The 14,396-nt window shown below is 43.2% G+C and overlaps 1 protein-coding gene across 3 annotated transcripts in view; it reads right to left on the bottom strand.

Annotated features, from left to right (window-relative positions):
* Window positions 1-9,179, bottom strand: part of uvssa (UV-stimulated scaffold protein A) — a 43,976-nt gene extending 34,797 nt beyond the window's left edge. Inside the window, exons 1-8 of one of the 3 annotated variants that reach the window (XM_034222843.1) lie at window positions 8,995-9,179; window positions 8,342-8,473; window positions 7,492-7,645; window positions 7,129-7,305; window positions 6,495-6,615; window positions 5,780-6,415; window positions 5,212-5,321; window positions 2,918-3,046 (exon numbers count right to left, since the gene is read on the bottom strand). In XM_034222843.1, the coding sequence (XP_034078734.1) occupies window positions 2,918-3,046; window positions 5,212-5,321; window positions 5,780-6,415; window positions 6,495-6,615; window positions 7,129-7,305; window positions 7,492-7,645; window positions 8,342-8,451 (1,437 nt within the window). In that variant the 5' untranslated portion in view covers window positions 8,452-8,473; window positions 8,995-9,179. Of the gene's footprint in view, window positions 1-2,917; window positions 3,047-5,211; window positions 5,322-5,779; window positions 6,416-6,494; window positions 6,616-7,128; window positions 7,306-7,491; window positions 7,646-8,341; window positions 8,521-8,994 lie in introns of all 3 variants that reach the window. The other 2 variants (XM_034222844.1, XM_034222845.1) reach the window with 2 other exon arrangements.
* Between the last annotated feature and the right edge of the window lie 5,217 nt (window positions 9,180-14,396).

Raw genomic sequence — 14,396 nt, 5'->3', positions numbered from 1 at the left:
GAGAGGAGTATAGGAGGTAACTCCAAATATAGAGACTCCAGAACAGCAGGGGCTTGTGTTTGAGTTCAGCTGCCTTCACACACACTGAGCACACAGTGCAGAGGTCCTGCCATCAGGTTGGCTTCACCATTCCTCGGCTCAAAACAACAACATGAAGAGAATTCAAGTCTCTATCTAGATAATTGGACCAGCTTCAAGACCCTGCATGCTAAATTAGCATTAGCACACCAGAGTGGACCTCAACAGTCACATGCTACAGTGTTAGCTCTGTCAGGACATGGCATGAACTGGAGGCTGGAGCAAATACAAAGTGTGCTAACTGCTAACCCCAACCATGTGTGCTAGGGTGTATTTCAGGCCTAGGTGTGTTCTTTAAAATAATGACATAGTGAAAATTGGATTGGATTAATAAAGTATGTTTTCTTCTTAGCTTTGTGAAACTCCAATATCCCACGCACAGAGCCGTCAGCCATGAATGGTGACATCTCTGTTTCCAGCAGTAATCCCCTGCATGATGCAGATGTGTCTCCAGCCCGTCTCATTGTCTTATTGAATAACAAGCCTCTCTATCTGCCTCCCTAACCCCCTCTCCTCTGCCCTGCTCACCGTTATGGGAGACTGTATTGAGAGGCCCGCTGAGAGAGAAACCAATCGCGCGGCGTGTCAGCGGGCCGATAGAGAAGGACCCGGTAATGGAAGGCCTTTTAAGGCTAAAAAGGAAAAGCTAATTATGATAAAGGGGCTGTAAGTTGTGTGGTTATCGCGGGGCTGGGCTGTGGAGCAGCAGACTGCTCCTGACAGTGATAAGCAGGCGGAGCGAGGCGCCCGGCGCTCTGTCACTGTCACTCTTCTGCGATGGATTCACACTACACAACTTTTATTCCTTCAAACGCACAAAGCACTCATTGGACCTTTAAAACCTGAATCAGCCGCCTGCTGTTCATTGCTCTCTCCCTCTCTTGCTTCTGTCTCCCCACTGCAGGTGTGTTAGGGTTAGCCCAGCTCTGAAGCACAGAGTAATGCAACCCTCTCAAAGCAGCAGTTGGTGAGGAAGGAGAGCTTCCCAATGGCAGGTTCTCTGTGCCGGCTCCAGCAGCCCGACTGAGCGTGGTGAAGAGGAGCCAGACAGACGTATCAGCTGTCAGCCGGGGCACATTAGTGCTTCTGAAGGGAATGAATGGGTACATCTTCCCCCTTGCTCCCCAATTTCTCCTCTCTGTCTCTGATGCGTTATGCATTATGGCTGTGCTTTGCTATCTCACCTCTCTATTCATATTTCCATCCTCCCGCTCTCTGTCTTTATCGTGGTGCTTCCCTCTGGGAGCATGCAGGAGAGACGTTTGAAAACAAAACATCAAGAGGACACGTTCAGAGGCATGCACATGGAAACACGACAACAGAGGATGCACATCTCATCATCAAAAGGAAATGTGTTCATTTAACTGGCATATGCTTTGTATCCATCTTATGTCTAAAGCCAACACAGACTTGGTTTGTTGTTCTTAATTGCTGTCCGCCTGAACACTTAATATGACTGAAAGCAGAAGTGGGCTGTATGTTAAGGTGTGTCTGGTGCGGGTCCTTCATGATTGTGTTTTCCACAGTTCAAAGACTGGCTGTTTCTAAAAAACAGAGAGCTGTGTTGACCGTAGTGGTGACAAGCATCTGGAGCTGCAGTCCTGTCAGCAGCCACCAGATGGTGCTGCTGAGGCTCTGCTATGCACACTGGACAAAGTGTGTTTATGAGTACTAGTGATAATAGTCACACTTGGAGGAGTGCACATGCCCAGTAGGTTGTAGGTGATCACCTGCGAGGTTAAGGTTAGAAACACTCCATGGGGTTGGTAACTCTGAGCCTGAGAAAGCTTCAATTTGGACTTAGTATCTCTAAAGTCTCTCAATGTAATGAATGGTGAGCCGATGACAATTCAAGTTTGAGAGATAGAACTGATGTGATGCAGGATTCACACCAAGTTTCTTTCTCCAAATACCGAGCAAAAATATGACGAGTAGCTTCACTTATTCCTGTATGTGTTTAGCAATAAACCTCACTGTGTGGAGAGGTTTCTGGTGTAGCTCATCCAGGCTCATCACGCCTCTGCATCTGGCCTTACTCACTAGATCCCCCCGTGTGAAGCATCATGTGGCCTGTGTGTAGTGTATAGTGTGTGGCCTGTGTGTAGTGTATAGCGTGTGGCCTGTGTGTAGTGTATAGTGTGTGGCCTGTGTGTAGTGTATAGCGTGTGTAGTATAGTGTGTGTAGTGCCGATGTTGTCTCATTTGCAGTAGCATGCTGCCCTCTGCTGGCCATGCTCTTTCTTAACAAAACACTGTATATAGAAAGATGTGTTTCTAAATCCTCTGCCTGTAGGCTTGTCTTCAAAATGTCAATGTGTTCATCTGAAGTGTCTCGTCATTTATGTCCCTGCTCATCATAGATGTTTCCCCTCATCACTGAGTGCAGGTATAATGTAATACAGAAGCTATCAGCTAACCTTAGCCCTTGTATTTGAAATATAATTAAAGTAGTTTATCTGTAACACCTTGTTTTAAAGTCAAATTGACGACACCCGTTCCCATTTCTTCTCCCCTCTGAAGTGCCGCTGCTATTTAGGGAAATAACACATTCCTACAGGTTTCCACTAGTTGGTCCCTCCTCCTCAATTTGTCATTACATTTTTACATACATCACTTTTATCCCAAGTCTCTCCACATAAGTGCAATCAGCGAAACTCAAAAGCCACAAGTTGGGAGCTTTCTTTATGAATTGATTTTAGATTAGTTCATATGCGAGTGATGAGTTATTAACCTGACCAGTCTAAGGACATGACGTGATGTCCTTAAGCTCAGCCCCCAGACAGATGTAGCTGGGGGGCACTCACCACACTGCAGGGGGGGGGGGGGGGGGGGCACTCACCACTCTGCGCTGTCTGGTCTTGTAGTCGATGTGCAGCTCTTTGTGTTTCTGCAGCGCAGTTTCCAAACTCCTCTTCAGATCCAGAGCCCTCTGCAGGAGACGCTGCTCAGCACAGGACTTAGTGAACACCTGCACACACACACACACACACACACACACACACACACACACACACACACACACACACACACACACACACACACACACACACACACACACACACACACACACACACACACACACACACACACACACACACACACACACACACACACACACACACACACACACACACACACACACACACACACACTGTTTGATTCTGTGACTAACTCTGCTGCTGTGAACACCCCAATCCGTGACTCTGAAAAACGTGTGTTGGAAAACCCTTTCAGTTTTACTCCTTTTACTGTTGATGTTGTTCATGAAGCCTTATCTAAGTTAGATCCTAAGAAACCGGCTGGCCCGGACAACGTAGAACCTTTCTTTTTAAAGTTAGCTGCAGATTTTATTGCTCCACCTCTCACTACTCTTTTTAACCTCTCCCTCAGCACAAGTCAGCTTATGTCCTGCCACTACTAAAAGGAGGGGAGGCCACCTTATTAAACAACTATAGACCCATTTCTAAGTTGTCAGTTCTGGCTAAGGTTCTTGAACGCCTAGTGAGTGAACAGGTAAAGGAGTTTTTATGTAACAATGACATCCTGTCTAAACATCAGTCAGGCTTCAGAAAACAACATAGCACCATCACTGCCACAATGAAAGTGGTGAATGATGTGGCGAGTATTTTAGATAATAAGCAGAGTTGTGCAGCTCTATTTGTTGACCTATCCAAAGCTTTTGATACCGTCGATCATCGCATCTTAAAGCAGAGGCTAGTCAGTATTGGCATGTCCAGCCATGCAGTGGGTTGGTTTGTGAACTACCTCTCTGAAAGGTCCCAATGTGTTCACTTTGATGGGCTGTCTTCTGAGTGGTTGAACATTGCTAATGGTGTTCCTCAAGGTTCTGTTTTAGGTCCACTTTTATTCTCTATCTACATCAACAGTTTAGGTCAAAATGTGGATGAAGCTACTTTACATTTGTATGCGGATGATACCATGATGTACTGTGCAGGTCCCTCCAATAAGGAGGCTGGTGTTAAATTACAGGCTGTTTTTAACATTATTCAGACTCAGCTCTCTGAACTAAAGCTTCTTTTAAATGTTGAGAAAACCAAGGTAATGCTCTTTTCTAAAGCTAAAAAGACACCAGAGCCTGTTTTAGATATTGTAACTACGCAAGGAATACAACTTGAAGTGGTTACCTGTTACAAATACCTTGGTATCTGGCTTGATGATTGTCTCACTTTTAAACTTCATGTCAATAACCTGCTTAAAAAGCTGAGGGTTAGGCTGTTCCTTCTTCTACAGGAACAAGTCCTGTTTCTCGCTTGAGGCCAGGAAAAGGCTAGTCACTGTGACCTTTTTACCTGTGCTGGACTATGGTGATCTGATGTATATGAATGCACCTGCCAATTGCCTGGTCAAGTTAGATGCTGCATATCACAGCGCACTGAGATTTGTAACAAACTGTAAAGCATTAACCCATCACTGTACCCTGTATGCAAGGGCTGGTTTGCTTTCACTAACTGTACGGAGGCTCAGTCACTGGTACATTTTTATATACAAAGCCATGTTAGGGAAACTTCCATCTTATATCTGCTCCCTGATCTCACGGAAAATTGTAAGCGGCTACTGCCTGAGATCGAATGCTGTAGTTTTATTAAATGTGCCAACTGCTAGGACTGTCTTAGGGAAGACAGCTTTTAGATGTGCAGCGCCTCTGTCTTGGAATAGTCTGCAAAAGGAATGGAAACTGAGCAATTTGGTGCCACTAAATGTTTTTAAAGCTCGGTTGGATGCTACTCAATCGGAAGCTGTTGGAACCTGTAAATGTTACTAGCTATGTAAACTGTAGTCGCTGTAAATATGCTGTCCTTTTTGTTTTTCTGTTATGTTTATATGTATTCATGTGGAACCTACTTGCAGCAGGTCACCCTTGAAAAAGAGATCAATGATCTGAATGGGATTCACCTGCTTAAATAAAGGTTTGAAATGAAAGGGTTAGGGTTAGGGTTAGGCATGTGTTGGTTATGGTTAAGGTTAGGATAAGTCTCCAGGGTTAGGGTTAGGGTGTGTGTGTGTGGGTGTGTGTGTGTGTGTGTGTGTGTGTGTGTGTGTGTGTGTGTGTGTGTGTGTGTGTGTGTGTGTGTGTGTGTGTGTGTGTGTGTGTGTGTGTGTGTGTGTACTGACCTGAACCCAGCTCTGCACAGCTGGTAGGTGTTTGCTCATTATCAGCCGATGGAGGTCTATCACCGTGGTAACCACTGCCTCATTATCCTCCGTCTCCCTGACATGAAGACCTGGAAAAGAGAAGGAAACTAAAACCTTACATGGAGAATATCAGATTGTATTTCTACCAAATATGACAGAGTTCTCACATGATACATCCTAATGATGATGTTGTCTTTGTTAGGTAGGAGATAGTAGGAAGGGGACATCAAAGGTTTTCTGAGCAAACAATCACAATGCCAGACACATAAGGACGCAGCCTAAAGAAACTAGTCTGGAAGTTTAAAAATGTTGATTGACAGTCAGTATTTGATGTATACGTGTGTGTGTGTGTGTGTGTGTGTGTGTGTGTGTGTGTGTGTGTGTGTGTGTGTGTGTGTGTGTGTGTGTGTGTGTGTGTGTGTGTGTGTGTGTGTGGTGTGTGTGTGTGTGTGTGTGTGTGTGTGTGTGTGTGTGTGTGTGCGTGTGTGTGTGTGTGTGTGTGTGTGTGTGTGTGTGTGTGTGTGTGTGTGTGCGTGTGTGGACCCACCAGGGCTGAGGTTCAGGTCCAGGTTGTAGGAGTGAGATATCAGCCCAGAGCTCCGGATGAACGCATTTTCATCACGAGGCCCCTCCTTCTCTTCCACACTACTTTCCTCCTCCTCCTCCTCCTCCTCCTCCTCCTCCTCCTCCTCCTCCTCCTCCTCCTTTCCCTTCTCCTTCTCCTGCTCATCCACACCCCTCCCCTCTAAATCCCTCTCCTCTGTCCTCCGTTCCTTCATGTCTCCTATCGTTCCCTCTGAGTCATTGTTCTTCTCCTCCTCCTCCTCCTCCTCCTCCTCCTGTATCCTTCCTTCCTTCATGTCTCCTATCGTTCCCTCTGAGTCATTGTTCTTCTCCTCCTCCTCCTCCTGTATCCTTCCTTCCTTCATGTCTCCTATCGTTCCCTCTGAGTCATTGTTCTTCTCCTCCTCCTCCTCCTCCTGTACCCTCCCTTCCGTCCGCTCCTCCTGCAGGTCTTTGCTGCAGCAGGGCTCGTCCTCCACTGCTGACGGCTCATTGGCTGGTTGGGAGTGTGGAGGGCTGCTATTGGCTGTGTGGCTCTCTGTGAAGTGGAACCCGGGGATGAGCAGGCTCATACAGGACTCCATCTCTGTGAGTGTGGCCTCGATCTCCTGATAAGACTCTGACGGAGAAACAACCTTGTTAGTCTGTGCTTCGTGAGGGAATCTGCTGTTCATCATCACAGGGGGGGGGGGCTTTACCCTCCATGTCTGTGCAGGCTGCCTCCACTCTCTCCTTGTAGATCCTCTCCCTTTTCCTCTGCGTCTCCTCCTCCCTCCTCCTCTCTGATACGGTCCGGGCCTCAGCATCCTGGAAGTCCACCTGAGGACACAGACGCCTCACTTTACTCACAGCAGAGGACGGTGAAGCTTTACTGTAATGTTAAACACATTGCATGATTTTCAATGTTGTTCAAACTACCTGTAAACTCTAACTCATTTTAAGTGATTCTGAATCATTCATTTAGATAAGATAAGTGATAAGATGGAACTTTATTTATCCCCTTTAACATTTAAATAATAATACAAAGAAAATAAAAAATAAAGTGGTAAAATAACTGTTGAAACAAGACATCACAGTAAAACCTTGAGCATTTGAATGAACATGTTAAATATATTTACATAAGTGTGTAGATGTATTTTCATAAGCCTTCAAAAGAGGCTTTTCTTTTTTTGTGCATCTTGGGCTCATCTAAGAAAAAGATACAGGTATAGTCGCTTAGAAGCATACAGTTGGTAGATATACTCTATGTCTATCTAGGTGTTGTTAGACCTTCTGACCCTAAATCTTGGGCGTGTGTCTGGCAGCAACAAAGGGAAAGTTGGGCCCACTCACCTTCTTCACCTGTTTGAGGAAGTGGAAGCCTAATGCTAACTTCTTATAGGCTGTCCCATAGGAGTCCTGCCATGATTGGACAGCCTGGATGGCCTGTGCCCTCAACTTCCTGGCTACTTCCTTAGGAGGGGGGAGGGGCTGCTCCGAGTCCGTCTCCACAGTCAACTCCAGGAACTCCTGCAGGACGATGGAGAACAGAGGGTGGGAACAAGACACAGCTCACATATGCAAAAGCTCCAAGAAGGTACAAAGGTAACAATGTTAATGTACACAATACGGTTTCTTTTTAGGTTTTGAAATCCAGATATAAATAGTTTTGAAGGTATCTATGTGTTGGTGAGCCCTGGTACATGAAGCTGGTACCTGGAAGTTGTCCACCAGCAGCGTCCTGAAGTGGTGAGACCTGGAGAAGAGCTCCATGGCGATCTGGAAGGCGGACAGTCGCACCTCAGCGTGTTCCTGGTTCAGCTGAGACATCACAGAGTTGTACACGTGCTCGATGCAGTCATTAGACGCTCTGCAGGAGGAGACACACAGTTAGGAACCATTTGCATTCAATGCCATAACATTCATAACGTCTTATATATAACTGATGTTCTTATTCTCCTGTGGATTCTAACCTACCATGTCTCAAAACTGTCTACAGAAAGGTTGTTCAAAAGTCAATGTTAACACTTAGACTAAACATCAGGACACAATAGCTTGAGTTTTTTTATCAATTGTTTTAAAACATAGCCCTTATAAGGCTTACATTGTGCATTTTCATTTTTTGCATTCATATTTTCAATAGGAAATGTTTCTCCAACAATGGAGGAATCCGGGTTTAAAAAAATCAATGCAGTGATGTTTATGTTTTTTACATTATTTTAGTGAGCATAAATTATAATTATAATTATTATTATTAGTAGTAGTAGTAGTAGTAGTCGTAGTAGAAGAATTACTACAATTATTTGTATTTTTTATTATCATCATTATTATTCATCCGTTCTAGGGTTTTGGTGCAGTTGCCCGCTTTTTCATTTGTTGGCATTTTTCTCAGTATTAATGAAAGATGACTCAGAACAGCATTAAACAAAGCTTCACACTTCTGTGTCTGTTTATGAATAATAATAATAATAATAATAATGATAATAATAATAATAATATCAGAAACAGAGAGGAGAGAGCTGAGAGCAGCTGTAACGCTGCTTTCAGCTCTCTCCTCAGGACCCACCTGCAGATCCTCTTCACCTCCTTCATCCGCTCCGGGTGGAGCTGAGGCTGTCCAGATGTGGTCAGCTCCTCCACCAGCTCCGACAGCCGGTCCCTCTGAGACAACTCCATCGCCTGAAAGACAGCAGTCTACCTGAGAGACAGCAGATACACAGCACAAACATCTGGACATCAACAGGTCTGAGAGAGGGGGACATGTATCCTCATCACATATCAAACCAGGATCAGACAGTGGAGTGATGGTAGGTTCACACAGAACAGATGATGTGCACAATATCAAGAACTTTGGATATTGAAGAATGACATGGTTTATGAAAAGAAAATATTTAAACATTATTACAGTTTAATAGAAGGTGTCCAATTCCTCTAACATCACTCAATAACGCTGACGCTTGAAAACAACCATAGTATATTACACTACAATATAAATAGTAGGCCTACATAATGCAGTATATATGTATCACCTATTAAAGGTATAACACTAGACTGTCATAAATACACACACACGCCATATATAACAAAATAATATCCTTCCGCACCAGGATAAACGGTTAAAGTCCAGGGTGCGTTAGTTAATTCATGTGTAGCATTGAGCTACATTAGCTGCTACAATGCTAACAGATGTAAACACAGCTGCTCTCTTCCAAAACTCACTGGAGCTCAGCAGGGTGTCAGCCGTTATCTCCAGGGGACCACACAGACCGGAAGTCCATTCATGACAAGTGGTTTTGTTTAAGGTTACAAATATTAAACAGATTATTATATGAGAAAATGAACAGCCTGTGATAGCTCTGTCTTTCTCCTTTTTCACAATACTGCTACTTCAGCTGGCCGCTTCACTACCGGTTCCACTTTCAGAATAAAAGCACCGATAAGATAACACTACCTGCAGTTTGCAGAATAATCAAATGCAATACATATCAATAGAATCGTTGTTGTTACCGTTATTCGACTCTGAAATGGTACTGAAGCTGATAAAACAGTTTTCCATATTAACATGTAGTCACATCATAATGGATCAAGAGGTCGGAATAAAATGTGTTTAATATAGTATGAAGGCAATGCAAGGCAAGTTTATTTATAGCACCTTTCAACACAAGTCAATTCAAAGTGCTTTACAACAATGAAAGACATTAAGAAAATGGCATTTAAAAACAGTCATTAAAAAGCAAAGATAATAAAATAAACATTAAAAGAAGAAATACATGGATAAAAGCTACAGTGCAGTTTAAGATGTGAATAGTTCAATTAAAAGCAGCGGCAAAAAGAAAAGTCTTCAGCCTGGATTTAAAAGTAGTCAGAGTTGCAGCGGACCTGCAGGTTTCTGGGAGTTTGTTCCAGATATTTGGAGCATAATAATAACTGAACGCTGCTTTACCATGTTTAGTTCTGACTCTGGGGACAGAAAGCTGACCAGTCCCTGAAGACCTGAGAGATCTGGATGGTTCATAATTTAGCAGGAGGTCAGAAATGTATTTTGGTCCTAAACCATTCAGTGCTTTAGAAACCAGCAACAGTATTTTGAAATCAGTTCTTTGACAAACAGGAAGCCAGTGTAAAGGCTCCAGAACTGGACTGATCCACCTTCTTAGTGTCAGTGAGGAACCAGTGTAAAGACTTCAGAACTGGACTGATCCACTTTCTTAGTGTTAGTGAGGAACCAGTGTAAAGACCTCAGAACAGGGACTGATCCACTTTCTTAGTGTTAGTGAGGAACCAGTGTAAAGACTTCAGAACTGGACTGATCCACTTTCTTAGTGTTAGTGAGGAACCAGTGTAAAGACTTCAGAACTGGACTGATCCACTTTCTTAGTGTCAGTGAGGAACCAGTGTAAAGACCTCAGAACTGGACTGATCCTCTTTCTTAGTGTTAGTGAGGAACCAGTGTAAAGACTTCAGAACTGGACTGATCCACTTTCTTAGTGTTAGTGAGGAACCAGTGTAAAGACTTCAGAACTGGACTTATCCACTTTCTTAGTGTTAGTGAGGAATCAGTGTAAAGACTTCAGAACTGGACTGATCCACTTTCTTAGTGTTAGTGAGGAACCAGTGTAAAGACTTCAGAACTGGACTGATCCACTTTCTTAGTGTTAGTGAGGAACCAGTGTAAAGACTTCAGAACTGGACTTATCCACTTTCTTAGTGTTAGTGAGGAATCAGTGTAAAGACTTCAGAACTGGACTGATCCACTTTCTTAGTGTTAGTGAGGAACCAGTGTAAAGACTTCAGAACAGGACTGATCCACTTTCTTAGTGTTAGTGAGGAACCAGTGTAAAGACTTCAGAACTGGACTGATCCACTTTCTTAGTGTTAGTGTTTTTCCAAATCCTGCTGTGACATTAGTCATTTAATCCTAGATATGTTCTTTAAGTGATAGTAGGTTGATTTAGTAACTGTTTTAATGTGACTGTTGAAACTCAGGTCAGAGTCCATGACTACACCTAGATTTCTGGCTTTATCTGTTGTTTTGAACATTGCAGACTGAAGCTCAGCGCTAACTTTTATACGTTCTGCTTTGGCTCCAAAAACCATTACCTCAGTTTTATCTTTGTTTAATTGGAGAAAGTTCTGACACATCCAGTCATTGATTTGTTCAATGCACTTACTCAGTGTTTGAATTGGAGCATAGTCCCCTTGGTGAAATGGTTATGTAAATATAGGTGTCATCCGCATAGCTATGGTAACTTCTTTAGTTGTTTTTCATTATCTGAGCCAGTGGTAGCATGTAGATGTTAAAGAGAAGAGGCCCCAATATGGAGCCTTGAGGTACCCCACATGTCATATTTGTCAACTCAGATGTGTATTTACCTATAGAAACAAAGTTTTTTCTGTCCTTTGAGTAGGATTCAAACCAATTTATAACTGTTGCCGAAAGTCCCACCCAGTTTTCCAGTCAGTCTAGTAATATGCTGTGGTCAACAGTGTCAAACGCAGCACTGAGATCTAATAATACTAACACTGAAGTTCTGCCACTGTCTTTCTTTAAGTGGATGTCATTAAAGACCTTTACAAGAGCAGTCTCAGTGCTGTGGTTTGGACGAAAGCCTAACTGGAACACATCGAAACAGTTATTTAAATGCAAGAAATTACTCAACTGTTGAAAAACAACTTTTTCAATGATTTTACCTAGAAATGGGAGGTTTGATATGGGCCTGTAATTGTTCATTACTGAAGCATCTAGATTATTCTTTTTTAAGAGCGGTTTAATGACTGCAGTTTTCAGGGCCTGTGGAAAAACACCTAAGTGAAGAGACTTGTTTACTATATGAAGTAGATCTGAGGCCATGCAAGGAAAAACATGTTTGAAAAAAAATCCTGTTGGAATAATATCAAGGCAGCAGGAGGAGGATTTCAGAAGTTGTATAATGTCCTCTAGGTTTTTTTCATTAATCTGATGGAATTATGTCATGGTGTTTGAATTGATTTTAGGTGGACACAGGGACAACACATTTGCTGTACCCGATACCTTGTTGTGCGTGGGCAACGTCACATGCTGAGTCAGTCCATAGTTATCAAGAACACAAAACAGTTCTTTAGCCCCTCTGTCCTGGGGGTTGTCAACATGGATGTTAAAATCACCAACAATGACTAGACGGTCAAAGTCAATACACACTATAGACAGCAGTTCAGTAAAGTCATCAAAAAAGCTTGCACAGTATTTGGGTGGTCTATAGATATTTAGGAACAGAGCTCGAGAGGAGCATTTCAGCTGAAGGGCCACATATTCAAAAGAAGCAAAGTTCCCATAAGATGTCTTCCTGCATTGAAGGGAATCATTGAACAGAATAGCAACTCCACCCCCTTTCTTATGCATTCTTTCCTGACTCATAAAACTAAAGTTGGGAGGGGTTGATTCGATAAGAACAGCTGCACTGTTATTTTGTTCAATCCAAGTTTCCGTTAAAAACCTAAAATCGAGATTGTGCTCAGTGATTAAATCATTGATTAAAAATGTTTTTCCTGCCAAAGACCTGACATTAATAAAGCTAGTTTAAGTTTGTTAGATACACTATCAGTAAGATGTTTTGTGATAAGCTGTGGCTGACATGGAATCACTGCTAAATTAGATAAACTCACACAAACGTTTGAGCGCTTCCTGTTTCTAAGATGATTCACCGCTCTCAATCTATTACCTATCAACACAGATATAGGCAAAGCTACTGGCAGGCAGGGCCCCGACATGTCCTGGAAAGAGTTGAGAGTGCCATACGCCCTTGAGCCTGGACCCAGCACATATCAGTTAGAGTTTGCTGCGTTTTGTACACACACATCCTTATCAGGCTTCGGAGACAGCAGATGCTGTCTTGAAGGAGGGGGGAGGTGGTGGGGGTTTTGGTTTGGATGATTGTGGTAGGCATGGTGATGAAGACGGGGGAGATGGTGCGTGTCTCTGCTTCGGTGATTGTGGTGGGCGTCGTTGAGGGGCGGGGGTAAAGGACATGCTGCCAACCCTGTGTATCGCCTTCATGTTTTCAGTGAACTCCAGGAAGGAATTGGTGGCAGCCCTGTGTATCTGTGGCTCAGTGGAGAGTGTGCTGGACTTCGAATCAGAGGATAGCAAGTTTGAGTCCCACTGCAGTCAGCATGTCGTTGTGTCCCTGGGCAAGACACTTCACCCCAAATTGCTCCTGTGGGGATTGTCCACAGTACGGAATGTATGTAAGTCGCTTTGGATAAAATCGTCTAACAAATTACATGTAATGTATCTCCTTCATGTGGTCATTTAACTCCAGGGGGGGGGGCGAGGATGAAAGGGGGGGCGGAGAGAAGAGAGCGCTGGGGGATGAAGGAAGAGTATCCTCAATGGTGTTGATAGCGGGGGTGAAGGGCGGTGGAGACTCCTCCATTTGCCTCATAGGTCTCCCATAATCAAAACATTCCTCAGGCGGGTGCAGTGATACTTCTTCATGGTTTTCTGCGTGATGTGTTGTGTCTTTCCCCTGTTTTGATTCTTCTTGTCGCTTGTCCTGAAGTGAAGTGTAAAATGAGTAGCCTACTGACTGTCTAATAACAGTTACAGATAAACATCTGCAAAAAGTATATTAACACATACATTTTGAATGTCCTACTCCATTTCTGCCTATGATTCATGTGTGTTTAAGGTGTTAATATTACAAAGATGGTAAAAATATATTGATATTATCATTGCTTTATCGTATGCTCTGCAAAAAATCTAGTCCACATTTGGTGACATTCTGATCATTATTTCCAGAGATGCATTGGATAAGGCCCCCTTCAGAGGAGCCTACATTTTCACTATTCTTGGCAGGGGTATCTCAACTTTTAGGGGCCTTAGTTCCTCTACTAATATGCTTACACTACTTTTTGACAACTAGTGCAGTAACTATACTACGCTGCTGAAAAGCAGGGGCAACTATTGCTTATTACTAATATAAAACGTGTCGCAGGTCCAAAGTGTGCACGTTATTTTCAGAACATTTAAACCAGGGGTGTCAAACTCAATTTCATCGGTGGGCCACATTAGCGTTAAGGTTGCACTCAAAGGGCCGGTTGTAACTATATAAATATACATATATAAAATAATGTATTATATTACATTATTGCCTCTGAATTGGATTATTATCGGATAGGGTAATAACTTCGTAATTAACTACGTCTGAAAGCAGAAGTCTAGGGCAAATAATTGCAAGTCTCTTCAGTGCGCATTTCACAAAAGGAGATGCATTGTGGGACATGTAGTTTATGGGCAACGTGCTTCTGTAAAGTGGCATGTAACCGTATAATAAACGTATATTATTTGCAAGCTCTTGCGGGGCCACATCAAATGAAGTCGAGGCCGGATTTGGCCCCCGGGCCGTGAGTTTGACACCCCTGATTTAAACAAATGATCCCAATGCAAAGTGGTGGGGACACAATTGGCCACTTCCAAAAGTGGAGGGGACATGTCCCCAGCGTCCCCAGTATAAATGACGCACAGCACACACACATTCCTGAATCACATGGCTTCATGGATTAAAGCTTCATCTTCTTCTCAATCATTTCTGGTTTGTTTTGTAGGTGACATTCCAGGCAGGAGATCCATAAACATAACACCA

Source organism: Gymnodraco acuticeps, unplaced genomic scaffold (assembly GCF_902827175.1).
Source record: "Gymnodraco acuticeps unplaced genomic scaffold, fGymAcu1.1, whole genome shotgun sequence".
In the NCBI taxonomy this organism is placed as follows: domain Eukaryota; kingdom Metazoa; phylum Chordata; class Actinopteri; order Perciformes; family Bathydraconidae; genus Gymnodraco; species Gymnodraco acuticeps.
The sequence above is the reverse complement of the archived record's forward strand: the minus strand, read 5'-3'. Positions and strand labels throughout refer to the sequence as shown.